General features: G+C 47.6%; 1 protein-coding gene across 1 annotated transcript; it reads left to right on the top strand.

Annotated features, from left to right (window-relative positions):
- Nucleotides 1-11,836: 11,836 nt before the first annotated feature.
- LOC117456988 (odorant receptor 131-2-like) lies at nt 11,837-12,766 on the top strand. The gene has a single exon (XM_034096863.1). The coding sequence runs from the start codon at nt 11,837-11,839 to the stop codon at nt 12,764-12,766; it is 930 nt and encodes a 309-aa protein (XP_033952754.1).
- Nucleotides 12,767-13,133: the final 367 nt, after the last annotated feature.

Below are 13,133 nucleotides of genomic sequence, written 5' to 3' on the forward strand. Positions count from 1 at the left end.
GCGGAGCGGCCGTAACGCAGCGCAGACGCTCCTGGTGTGTTTAGGGGGTTAGAGCCAGCTGAGATGTCACACTTACGGCTCAAGCCGGCACTGCGCATGCGTGTGACGGTGGTGCCTTCACAGCTCCAGCCGGCACAGCGCATGCGTGTGACGGTGGTGCCCTTAAAGCCCCAGCCGGCACTGCGCGTGGCGGTGGTGCCTTCACAGACCCGTCAATAATCCGCCTTTTGAGAGATGCCGTAGCTGCTCTCAAAAGGGGAAGAATTGGCGAGCTGTTTATTGGTTTTATTGATTTTCTTTTCATTTTTTTGAGCTGCGCCCTCGGCCCTCGGCCTGGATGCGTCAGCGGCAAATGTTTTATGACAGAGGAATCAATCAGCATGTGACATGTGTTTGTGCGGACTTGAGGATGGTGTTTAGGCATCTCTCGAGGCGGCGGGAACACAGTCACAGAGGGGAGAAGGAGGGGCTGTCACGCCGCTCGCTTCTTCTTCCTCGACTGCTAGCCGAAATTCTGGGTTGGCTGAGCCTGAGCTGCAGCCGGAACCGGAGATTTTCTCGGCCAACTTGCCCTTGTCTCCAGCCTGGGCTGGGGACTCAGGGTGGGCTGCGACCTCTGTTTGACCAGTGCTTTGAACCGGGCAGAGTTCGCTTGGGTGAAGGACTGCTGCTGCGAGGGCAGCGGCTGGACCCTTCGAGGGAGGCAGAGGTGGAGTGCCTCGTCCTCCTTCTTCTTCGTCTCGCACCTCCTTTGCATGGAGGCGAGAGCGGAGCCGAAAATTCCCTCGGGAACGATGGGCATATCCAGCACATCTTCCCTTTCTCGGTCCGGGAGGTTGGTGAGGTTGAACCATCTCGCTCTTTCCTGCACCACCATGATCCCCATGACCTTGCCCGTGGCCTGGACGGCGCAGCACTGGACACGGAGGCAAATGTCCGTGACCGCTGCCATCTCGTCCAGAGTGGCTGCTTCCGGGCTACCCGACAGGTCCTCGCAGAGCTCCGCTTGGTAGGCAGTTAGCAGCGAGGACACGTTCAGGGCCCTGGCGGACAGCGCTGCAGCTTTATAGGACTTTTCAGTCATTGTGGACTGAAAGCGGTCCGCTTTTGCTGGCAGCGTGGGGTTCCTGCTCGGTGAGGGGCCACCAGCGGTTCCATGGGCGGTATGCGGAGCAGGCCGAGCCTCTCCATTCCATCGCAATCCAGGGAGGAGGCACCCTGGATTGGGACCTTGTTGCTGAAGGGCCGGTCTCTCCACGAGACCGACACTTCATCCAACATTTCCGGAAACACCCGGAGGAGTTGCCTCCCTTTGCCCGCTGTTTGGGGAAGATGCTTCCCCTCGTAGCGGGACCTGGAGGTCTCCTTGGCCATTTCAGGCCACGGAACGTTGAGTCTGACCGCAGCGCGTTTGCACAAGGCCTGCAGGTCCATGCCCAGACCGGGCGAAGCTGGTGTGCTGTCGCCCGGGAGAGCAGCCCTCGCTCCAGGCTTTGCAGCCTGGGCCGATGACATGAAGGTGTCCTCTTCTTGGTCATCCGACTCGGACAGGAGGAACGCCAGGGCGTCCCCCTCCTCGTCCTCCTCATAGTCCAACTCGAGGACATCCTCCGCGGGTGAGACCATGGTGAGGTCCAACCGGGAGCCCCATCTTGGTAAAGCGCGGGAACCCGTTCCCGCGTGTCTTGTCGTCACCGGATCCCGGCCTGTCAGGGCGCGGGATCCCGGTTCTGAGCCGGTTCTGAGTCCCAGACCGACACGGAGACGGGTTCGCTCTCTGTGGCAGACGCCCCCGTGTCTTGACTGCCGGCCGGCGGGTCCATGGACATGGGGGGGTCCTGTTCTGACAGGCTCGCTTGTCTCGCTAGCCGTCGGCGGAGGCTCTTGACGGTGAAGCGGACACAATGTCTGCATGAGCCGGGGTTGTCGATAGCGCCTCGGGCGTGTTCCAGCCCGAGGCAGGACGAACAGACCTGGTGTGTGTCTGTGCCAGAGATCTTCAACCCGCAGCCGCAGAGTCGAGCCACCGAGTCGAGCCACCGAGTCCCTGACTCCTCTGGTGTGAGGGAGAGGGGCGTCCATCTTTGTCGCCTCGTGGCGTGGAGAGGGCCCGCTCTCGACAGGTGGGACGGAAAAAAAGGTATTACCACCTTGTCCTTAATCCGGGGAAAGAGGACGGTGTGGGTCTTTTAATCCCGGAGAATACTGACTGGTGTGGCAGTATGCTCCTCTTTTAATCCTTTTCCCTTCCGTGGGGAAGAGAAAAGAAAAAACGTGCTCGCTACCGTGGTGTCAGTAGAGAGGGAGCGAGCTAGCAACAGGTGTGTTGCTAGCTTGAAAAAATCGGACCTACCTTACTTTCTCGTAGAGAAGGGCGAGGTCGATTTATTTCCAAGTACTAACAGCGTTAGTACTACCGTCTTCCTGCGAAGCAGAAGGAGTAGCCGGCGAGCGCCCGTCGACCGAAAAAGTATTTGGGTTCAGTCTGTGGACAGTGAAGCTTGCCCGGCTACTGTAGAGATGTGCTCTGAAGCGAGAAGAGGTGCTTGAATTACGCATGCGTTGACAGAAGGATACCCAAAAAATGTAATTGTATCATTTAAATATTGAATTGTTCTCTCTTAGTAAGATCCCATTTTCAATAAAATTTCAGTTTTACCTTGACTTGAAGACTAAGTCCATTTGCCTATCCTTCTGGACAAAAATCTCTATTACTTTTTTGTAAAAGTCCTCCTTATGTTCTTGTAGTGTCAAAAGTCTATCATAAATCTAATCTAATCAATAGATTTATGATTAGAAAATTATAAAAGTAGGGTAGACATGTGGATATTATCCGGCTGAACAAAACGTGCATTTATCTAACAGGTTTGTTTCTCACAGATATTATTTGGAGCTATTTTATAAAATCCTATGGAGAAATCTCATTGCTTTTTTGTCGAGGGAAGCCATGCGCAGCTTACTTCCGGGTTTTAGGACGTGTCACTGCAGCTCTCTCGTCTCCTCTTCACACACCACACTTTTCGCGGCACACGTACACACGCCAATCAGCTCTGAATGATGTGAGATGACGTATGGTGGGGATGGCAGCACAATGCCCCTATGGTCATTATTTTTTTGCCACACACAAAATATTCTGAGCATGCGCAGTGTAGTGTAGTTTTTACAGTCACCATTGACTTAGACAGTAAGAGGGAGGGGCAGAATCGGGTTTTGTCCATGGCTCTAAACAGCTGAATAGGCACACACTGTAGACACTAATTAGAAGAACAGACTAAAACAGCAATGTACAGACGAATCAGATGATTAAACATGATCTTAACATATATTTAATATATTTTTTAATTTATTTTTTGCATTTTTTTGTAATCATTATTTGTAATACTTTCTGCTGACACTAGGTGGGGCTGTATGCCCCTAATGACCAGTCGCCACTGCCTGTATCCAAGTCTGAGTGTCATTTGTTTTCACAATCCTGCACTCACACAGGTTGTTGACTGTACATATTCCCCACTCGCTACCCCGGTTGTTGCTCCTGTAAAGGAGATAGCTAGTGGGCATGCGCAGATGAGAGAGGTGCTATAGAAGTGCTATGCGGGTGCAGGGGCTTGTTGGTCGGCGCATTATGGTTGGAAACACACTGCGCTTAAAATAAAGGCTCCAATTAATGCAGTTTACCATAGTGGTAAGAGATGCATTATGGCGGAGCCTATGCTCTCTCAGGAGCGCATGGCGGTGCGTTCAGGGACCTCAATAAATAATCGGCCCTTTCTGTGTAGACCCTCCATGGGCAAATCTTCCCTTCACAGGGTTTTTTGTGGCGGAACGGGTCACCAGAGAGTATCACAGTTTTGTAGCTGCGGCCCCACAGCTGAGGGCTTGTCCATTAACTCAATATTATGGGGAATGGAAACTCAGCTGTGTACTATCAGAGTGGATGGACAGGACGCTGAAACGGGGTTATTCACCCCAGTTTTGCAGCATCCCACCTCCATTCAGAGGCATGCAAGAGGTAATTCTGTCCATCCAGGAGGAGATGAGTTTCCTCTCAGCAGAGATTCAGGCCCTGGTGCAGAAACAGGCAGTGTCTGTTGTGCATCCTCAGCACAGAGAAAGGGGGTTTTATTCCATGTACTTCCTGGTTCCCAAGAAGACAGGGGAATTCAGACCTATTCTCGATTTGCGCAGCCTGACTCTTCACATTTGCCGTAGGAAATTTCGCATGTTAACCATAAAACAGTTAATGAGGCTGGTGCAACCGGGCGATTGGTTGACCACCATCGACCTGAAAGACGCATACTTTCATGTGGAGATTGTGCCAGAGCACAGGAAGTATCTGCGTTTTGCCTTTCAAGGGATAGCCTACGAGTACAACAGACTCCCGTTCGGCTACTCCCTATCCCCACGCACATTCAGCAAATGTGTGGCCACAGCGCTTCAACCCATGCCATGCCATGCCCAAGGCATGAGAGTTTTCTTTTACTAGACGACCTCATAGTCATGGCTGGGTCCCGGGAACAGGCAATGTTTTGCACAGCACAGTTGATCACACACCTAACCAAATTAGGCTTTGCAATCAACTGGAAAAAGAGCACCCCCATACCTCACCAACAGGCGTTGGCGAGGCGCACCTTCTCAGAGAGCAGACGTGCGTCCCTTCTCCGGGCGGTTCACAGGCTGCGACAGGGGGCGACAGTGACAGCTTTAACTGTCATGCAGACTCTGGGTTTCATGGCGGCTGCTCACGTTGTGGTCCCGTTGGGGTTACTGCATATGCGCCGCCTGCAGAGGTGGTTCTCCAGCCTGCGTTTGGATCACAAGAGGCACAAACGGCGGCTGGTGACCATCCCCCCTCAGTGGAGGGTAACCTCCGGTTCTGGGGGTCTCCCGGGCGCCTCCGGAGGGGGTCTCCACTGGGGCGGGTAACCTCCGACATCACAGTGTTCACGGACGCAGAACAGGATGGGGAGGGACCTGCCTGAAGAGGGCTATAGGTGGGCGCTGGTCTCTAACGGAAACACGACACAGCAACCTATAGAGCTACGGGCGGTAGTGTTAGTCCTCCAGCATTTCATGCCCCTAATTCAAGGGTGACATGTATTGGTCAGGAGCGACAACAGCACCACAGTGGCTTATATCAACAGGCAGGGCGGAGTCCGCTCCACCGCCTTGTTGGCCACAGCGGAGAGGCTGTGGTTATGGGCATCAGAGGTGGTGTTATCTCTGAGAGCCCTCCATATCCCGGGACTGGAGAACAGGGGAGCCGACCTCATGTCGAGGGGCAGCCCCCTGCCAGGTGAGTGGGTGCTTCACCCAGAGGTGGTGAAGCAGATCTGGGCCCAGTTCGGGAGAGCGGAAGTGGATCTGTTCGCCAGCAGGCGCAACAGCCACTGTGCCCTGTGGTTTTCCATGGCCCTGAGCGACGACCTGCCTTTGGGGGTGGACGCGTTTGCACACGAGCCATGGACAAAGGAAGCTGCTCTACGCCTTTCCACCGTTGCGTCTCATTCTCCCTCTCCTGGGGAGAGTGAGGCGAGAACGTTTGGCAGTCATCCTGGTAGCACCGGATCGCGTCGGGGCGCCGTGGTACTCAGAGATGACACAGATGAAGGTGGGCCAGCCCTGGGCGATTCCCCAGTTCTGCGGGGCGATGTCTCAAGAGGCAGGTGCAATCGGGGCGTTACCCACTCTGGGCCGTCCTCTCCAGGCTTGGCTCCTGAGAGGGACAGGCTGAGACAGGGTGGATTGTCTTATAGTGTTATTCAGTCTATCCAGGCAGCTAGAGCGGGATCCACCACAGCCTGTTACAGGCCAAAGTGGCTGGGATTCCAGCGATGGTGTGAGGAGCGGAAAATAGAGCCCCTAGTTTGTGAGTTAGGCTCTATTTTGTCCTTCTTACAGTTATTGGTGGACAGAGGACTAGCTCATTCTACTATAAAAGTGTATGCAGCAGCCATCTCATCCTGTCATGAGGGATTCAACGGCAGGTCAGCCTTTTCTCATCCACTGATGTATTACAGGGGGTCAGGAGGCTGCGCCCAGTAGTGCACGCCTCCACCCCACAGTGGGACCTGCCGCTGGTGCTCGAGGCTTTGGTCACAGAACCATTTTAGCCTCTGGAGCTCTCCTCCCTGAAAGCACTGTCGTGGAAGACAGCATTGCTACTTGCCTTAACGTCAGCCAAAAGAGTGTCCGAGTTAACCGCTCTGTCGGTGAACCCGAGCTGTTTACTGATTCGGGGTGACCGGAGCGGCGCGACACTCAGACCGAACCCCTCCTTTGTGCCCAAGAACCTAAGGAGTGCGTTCAGGTCGAGGGTTATTCAGTTGGGGGGATTTAGTCTTCCACCCCATGGTGGGGCCAGGGAAGCTAAATTACACCTCCTCTGCCCGGTGCGCGCGTTAGCATGTTATGTAGAGCGCACAGCTACCCTGAGACGCACTGAACAGCTGTTTGTGTGCTTCGGGAGCGGGGGTGACTGGAAAAGCTCTGTCCAAGAAACGCCTGGCAGGCTGGCTTTGCGAAGGAATTGCACACACCTACGAGCAGGCAGGGAGAGCCTACAGTCCCTACACACTCTGCACGGGGTCAGTGTTTGAGTGTGGGGACATAGGGGGCACTTGCATTCTCCTCGTGCTCTTTAGGGACACAGGAGGGAGAGTGCATAGTGAACCCATACAGGGCGGGTTTTTTTTCCCTGTCTGCCTATAGGTGGATACAGGGGAGCCCTCAGCACTGTTTTTTTCGAGCACACGTTTTTTCGCAAGGCAAGCGCGTCAAGGTGTGCTCTATCGGCCACAGCCCAGACTTCTCCACGGTTACAACCAAGGGAGAGGTGAGTGAGGCGCAGTGGCTGCTAAAGCCGGTCAGGGACAGTGAGGTGGAACGGTGTGCTGGACGACAGCGCGTGCATACATCAGGGCTCCGCCCACTGTACCCATAGAATCCAGTAGAGGGCGGAGCCTGTGAGAGATATAACGTTGGGTTACGTATTGTAACCCTTGTAATATTAGCACAGGCGGAGCCCTCTACCTTGGAGGCACTATCTGTCCTATACCGCTCGCTGAAGAGTGGTGTAGGATGATGGTCAGGAGGCGAGTCCTCCTTTTATACGGAAGTGAGATGCGCACGCATTCAGGTAGGCCCGCCCCGGGGCCGGCTACGTCCATAGAAATCTCAGTAGGTGAATGCTCTTATGATAAGGTAGTACCCATAGGGTCCAGTAGAGGGCTCCGCCTGTGCTAATTTTACAAGGGTTACAATACGTAACCCGAAGTTACTGGTACCAGTGTACATGGTACCAGAGCACCCTAGGCAGAAGGTACATGATCGATTTCATTATCGTATCATCGGACCTGAGGCCGTATGTTTTGGACACTCGGGTAAAGAGAGGGGCGGAGTTGTCAACTGATCACCATCTGGTGGTGAGTTGGGTCGAGTGGCGGGGGAAGCCTCTGGACAGACCTGGTAAGCCCAAACGTGTAGTGCTGGTTTGTTTGTTTGTTTATTTATTTATTTAAAGGACAGTGCACATTGATCAACATTGCTGTAAATGTGCCAGTGTTAGCCAGCAGGCACATTTTCAACTGTTGTCATCTGTTGTTATAATAACCATAACAAGACTAGAGAAATAAAAACATAATTAAAAAAAATACACACAGTAACAGACAACAACAGTACAACAATAAATAGGAACAGACAAACATGCAAACAGATGAAATACTATCATACTATGATATAGTTAAAAGTGTTCACATTTTTGATTGCTTAACCAGTTTAGCCCTGAGCCTGTTTTTCAGGTCTCAGGCTCGAAAACGACATTCCCAGAACAAAATGACCATATCTTCCCTTCTAAAAGGGTTACATTAATAATCTTTTTTCTCAAAATAATGATAAACCTGTGAGTTGGATGTAGAAAAGTCAGAATCAATATAGATGTTTTTTATTTTAAAGAAAATACAGATTGAACATGGTAAAAAACTGTAAATTATAGTGTCCGTCCAAAACATATTTTGTACTTATAGTGAAAACTAACCTTGGATGATGGGTTAGTAGACTAGACGCTTTAGGAATCCAAAGTACAACATATAATAAGTACCCTGTATCAAGATTGATGCAAAACAAGTTATATTTTACCTTTTTAGACAGATTTAGCAAAAACCTCTTCTGGGACCATTTGGGTGGATTTTCCTTATCTCTGGCCCCCCTTCTTTGATTTTGACATGTGACATCTCTTTCTGACCGTTAGAGCCAATAGAATCGAAAGGAAATCGTCCCGCACACACTCATGTAAAACAAAAAAATGGCGTCTTCGTACACCCAGTTTTGCTCCAGAGTGAAGCTGTCTCTAGGTCTAACATCTCAAAACCGAAAAGCAGATTTATTGCTCATGGATTATCAGAAATCATTCAAAGTGACACAGACACATTGGATTAACCTATGGATTAACTTCAGCATCGTTTTTATCGTTTTAATGCCATTGAATACCACTTTTGACCAGACTACCACACAGGTGAGCCATTTTGCCGTTTTTGTCTAACTAGCTTCATATGTTTTGATGTGTGTTCTTGTTATTATCTCCGAGAGTTCGTATGATTGAGTGATAATGAGGATAACCATCGATTCTGTGTCCCCTCACGATGTGAAACGATGGGTTGAGATGTGCAGCAAAGATAAATAATAAGGTTTTGTGAGTGAATTTCGGTGCAGTCATCTGTTAGCATTTTTCGCTCGTTGCTAATTCAGAGGCTCAGCGATAGCATTGTGGGGTTTAGCCGTGGCCGAGGCAAAGCAGCTGGTGTGGGAGAAGTTCGGAGAAGCCATGGAAAAGGACTTTCAGGCGGCACCAAAATTGTTCTGGAAAATTGTCCGACACCATCCTTACTGTACGCAGCTTGGATGGTTCCCTGCTTCCCCTAAGCAGGGAACCATCCAAGCTGCGTACAGTAAGGATGGGACGCTGTTGACCTCAACTGATGGAGTGTTAGGGCGTTGGAAATAACACTTTGAGGAACTCCTGAACCCGACAACTCCGCCCTCTATGGTAGAGTCAGAGCTGGAGTATGACGGGGGATCAACACCAATCTCCCGGGGGGAGGTCACTGAGGTAGTAAAACAACCCCACAGTGGCAAAGCCCCGGGGGTGGATGAGATCCGCCAAGAAATTCTGAAGGCAAGGCAAGGCAAGTTTATTTATATAGCACTTTTCAACACAAGGCAATTCAAAGTGCTTTACAAAAAATGAAAGACATTAAGAAAATGGCATTTAAAATCAGTAAAAGAAAAAATACATGGATAAAAGTTACAGTGCAGTCTAAGATATGAATAGTTCAATTAAAAGCAGCGACAAAAAGAAAAGTCGTCAGCCTGGATTTAAAAGCAGTAAGAGTTGCAGCGGACCTGCAGGTTTCTGGGAGTTTGTTCCAGATATTTGGAGCATAATAACTGAACGCTGCTTTACCATGTTTAGTTCTGACTCTGGGACAGAAAGCTGACCAGTCCCTGAAGACCTGAGAAATCTGGATGGTTCATAATTTAGCAGGAGGTCAGAAATGTATTTTAGGCCTAAACCATTCAGTGATTTATAAACCAGCAGCAGTATTTTGAAATCTATTCTTTGACACACAGGAAGCCAGTGTAAAGACTTCAGAACAGGAGTGATGTGATCCACTTTCTTAGTGTTAGTGAGGACTCGAGCAGCGGCGTTCTGAATCAGCTGCAGCTTTCTAATAGATGTTTTAGTGAGACCTGTGAAGACACCATTGCAGTAGTCGAGTCTACTGAAGATAAAAGCATGGACAAGTTTTTCCAAATCCTGCTGTGACATTAGTCTTTTAATCCTAGATATATTCTTTAGGTGATAGTAGGCTGATTTAGTAACTGTTTTAATGTGACTGTTGAAATTCAGGTCAGAGTCCATGACTACACCTAGATTTCTGGCTCTATCTGTTGTTTTGAACATTGCAGACTGAAGCTCAGCGCTAACTTTTATACGTTCTGCCTTGGCTCCAAAAACCATTACCTCAGTTTTATCTTTGTTTAATTGGAGAAAGTTCTGACACATCCAGTCATTGATTTGTTCAATGCACTTACTCAGTGTTTAAATAGGAGCATAGTCTCCTGGTGAAATTGTTATGTAAATGTGTGTGTCATCCGCATAGCTATGGTAACTTATTTTGTTGTTCTTCATTATCTGAGCCAGTGGTAGCATGTAGACATTAAAGAGAAGAGGCTCCAAGATGGAGCCTTGAGGTACCTCACATGTCATATTTGTCAACTCAGATGTGTATTTACCTATAGAAACAAAGTTGTTTCTGTCCTTTAAGTAGGATTCAAACCAATTTAGAACTGTTTCCGAAAGTCCCACCCAGTTTTCCAGTCGGTCTAGTAATATGCTGTGGTCAACAAATAATACTAACACTGAAGTTCTGCCACTGTCTGTGTTTAAGTGGATGTCATTGAAGACCTTTACAAGATCAGTCTCAGTGCTGTGGTTTGGACGAAAGCCTGACTGGAACACATCGAAACAGTTATTGAAATGCAAGAAATTACTCAACTGTTGAAAAATAACTTTTTCAATGATTTTACCTAGAAATGGGAGGTTTGATATGGGCCTTATGGGATTACTGAAGCATCTAGATTATTCTTTTTTAATAGCGGTTTAATGACTGCAGTTTTCAGGGCCTGTGGAAAAATACCTGAGTGAAGAGATTTGTTTACTATATGAAGTAGATCTGAGGCCATGCAAGGCAAAACATCTTTGAAAAATCCTGTTGGAATAATATCAAGGCAGCAGGAGGAGGACTTCAGAAGTTGTATAATGTCCTCTAGGTTTTTATCATTAATCTGATGGAATTCTGTCATGGTGTTTGAATTGATGTTAAGTGGACACGGAGACAACACATTTGCTGTTCCTGATCCAGAGGCACTGACTGCTTGTCTGATTTTCTGAATTTTGTCAGTGAAGAAGGAGGCAAATTCATTGCACGCCCTGGTGGATAGAAATTCAGAGGCTACTGACACTGGGGGGTTAGTTAGTCTGTCGACGGTAGCAAACAAGGCACGTGCGTTGTTTTTGTTTTTGGTAATGATGTCAGAGAAGAACGATTGTCTTTGAGAACCAGGGTAAAAAAGCTATGTGCACCCCTGCTTATAAGATCCCATTCTACTATAAACTGTATAATTTAACAATCATATTATATTATTAGATGCAAGCCAAACCATAACAATTAAATAAAGTAATTTTTTCTGGGTTTATAACTTTCTTTCTTTTTTATTAGCCACTTATAAATGCTTTCACAAACTAACTGCTTCAACAAATACTGCAACAGGATCCTATGTCCCCATGCACTGAAATATGTTAATGACAAACATCATGGTGTATGACGATAGCATGTAAATAATGCATCTCTGGAGGAATCTGGCATGAATCAAAGAGATGTGAACTGGGCCAAACACTTCAGATAAGGGAAGAACATCTCAGAGATGTTGTTCATCATCAAGTGAACTGAAATCTGATGAACACATTCTTAGGTGAGGGAAGAGCTATTTTATTTTAAAGGTTATATGTGTTTTGAATACAGTATAAATAGTATGTTCAAATGGATGGATACCAAGGGTATATAATTGTATATTTACAAATGTGAGGTTTTACTTTAATTATCCAGCATTTACTTATTTACAGTACCCTGCTCTTTAGCTATGTTGTATTCGTATTCCTTTTCAATTGTCATTGTGTTTTTTTGAGGATGTCCTTTTTTTGTGTACACAGATTTAATGTTGTTTTTTTTTTCCTTACAGGTTTGCGAGAGAGGTTTGCTTAATAGTGCATATTTGCAGAATGCATAATCTGACTGAATTAACAGGCAATGCAACATCACACACAAGCCTCTCTGTGATCATCAAGGTGTGTGTGGTCATCCCTTTCTTCTGCATCTTCCTCTGTTGCATTGTTGTCATGCTGCGCATCTTTGCAACTAACAGGCACTTCCTGGACACCTCCCGTTATATCCTGTTTGCCTACATGCTGATTAACGACACTCTCCAGCTCTTGTCCTCTGTGATCCTTTTCCTCTTGGTCATGTGTCTGGTAACATTTCCTACTGTCTACTGTGTTCCTCTGCTATTACTTTCCACTTCCACATTCATGAACACAACTTTAATCCTGGCCACTATGTCACTGGAGCGCTATGTGGCGATCATCTACCCACTGCAGCGCCCAGCAGCCTGGCGCTCTGACCGTATCTGGATCATAATTCTGTCCATTTGGTTTCTCAGCTTTATTATCCCTATGATTGAATACTCTATTGGGGAAAGAGATCCTGCTGTGGATATCCTCTCCACACCTGTGCTCTGCAAAGCCATTTATATCAACTCATCTCCAATCCAGGGATTGTTCCAAGCTGCTGTTAATATTCTCTTCTTTGCAGTAGTATATGTTGTTATCCTCTTTACATACATAAAAATCCTGCTGAAAACAAGAAAGATGAGACAGGATAAGGTTTCTGCCAGCAAAGCCAAGCACACTGTGCTGCTGCACGGCTTTCAGCTGCTCCTGTGCATGTTGGCCTTCACTCTTCCCATCACTGAAAGTATCATGGCGCCACATGTCAGCTGGCCACCAGAGGATATCGCCTTTTTTAATTATTTCTGTTTCATCCTTATACCACGCTTTCTCAGCCCACTAATCTACGGCTTTAGAGATCAAACGCTCAGGGACTGCTTTGGGAAAACCTTTCTCTGCTGCTCAAACAAAGCCAACCCAGTGTAAGGGGCAGGCTGCAGAACAATTGACCTGTTTCTTGAGCTGGCTTATTTAGTTATGAGTTCTCAAATGTAATGCACAAATGTAAAAATATGTATTTGTGATGTTTAAACAGGGTTTCTGCAGGTTTTTGGATCATCATCATTGGGAAAAGTTCCATAAAAAGAGTTTGAAATCCTATTTAAAAGTCTTCTATTCAATTAACCAATATAGTAATTAACAATACTTTTGAGAAGCTGTGCAAGTGCTGATTTTTTCAGAAACTTCAATACATTTGAATGAATTACTCTTTTTTAAGTCTGATAAATCCATTCATCCATTTTATACCAATGTTCTGTATCCAAGTCACATTCATTTAATTAATTATAAGAAA

The sequence above is a fragment of the Pseudochaenichthys georgianus genome, chromosome 13, assembly GCF_902827115.2.
Source record: "Pseudochaenichthys georgianus chromosome 13, fPseGeo1.2, whole genome shotgun sequence".
In the NCBI taxonomy this organism is placed as follows: Eukaryota; Metazoa; Chordata; class Actinopteri; order Perciformes; family Channichthyidae; genus Pseudochaenichthys; species Pseudochaenichthys georgianus.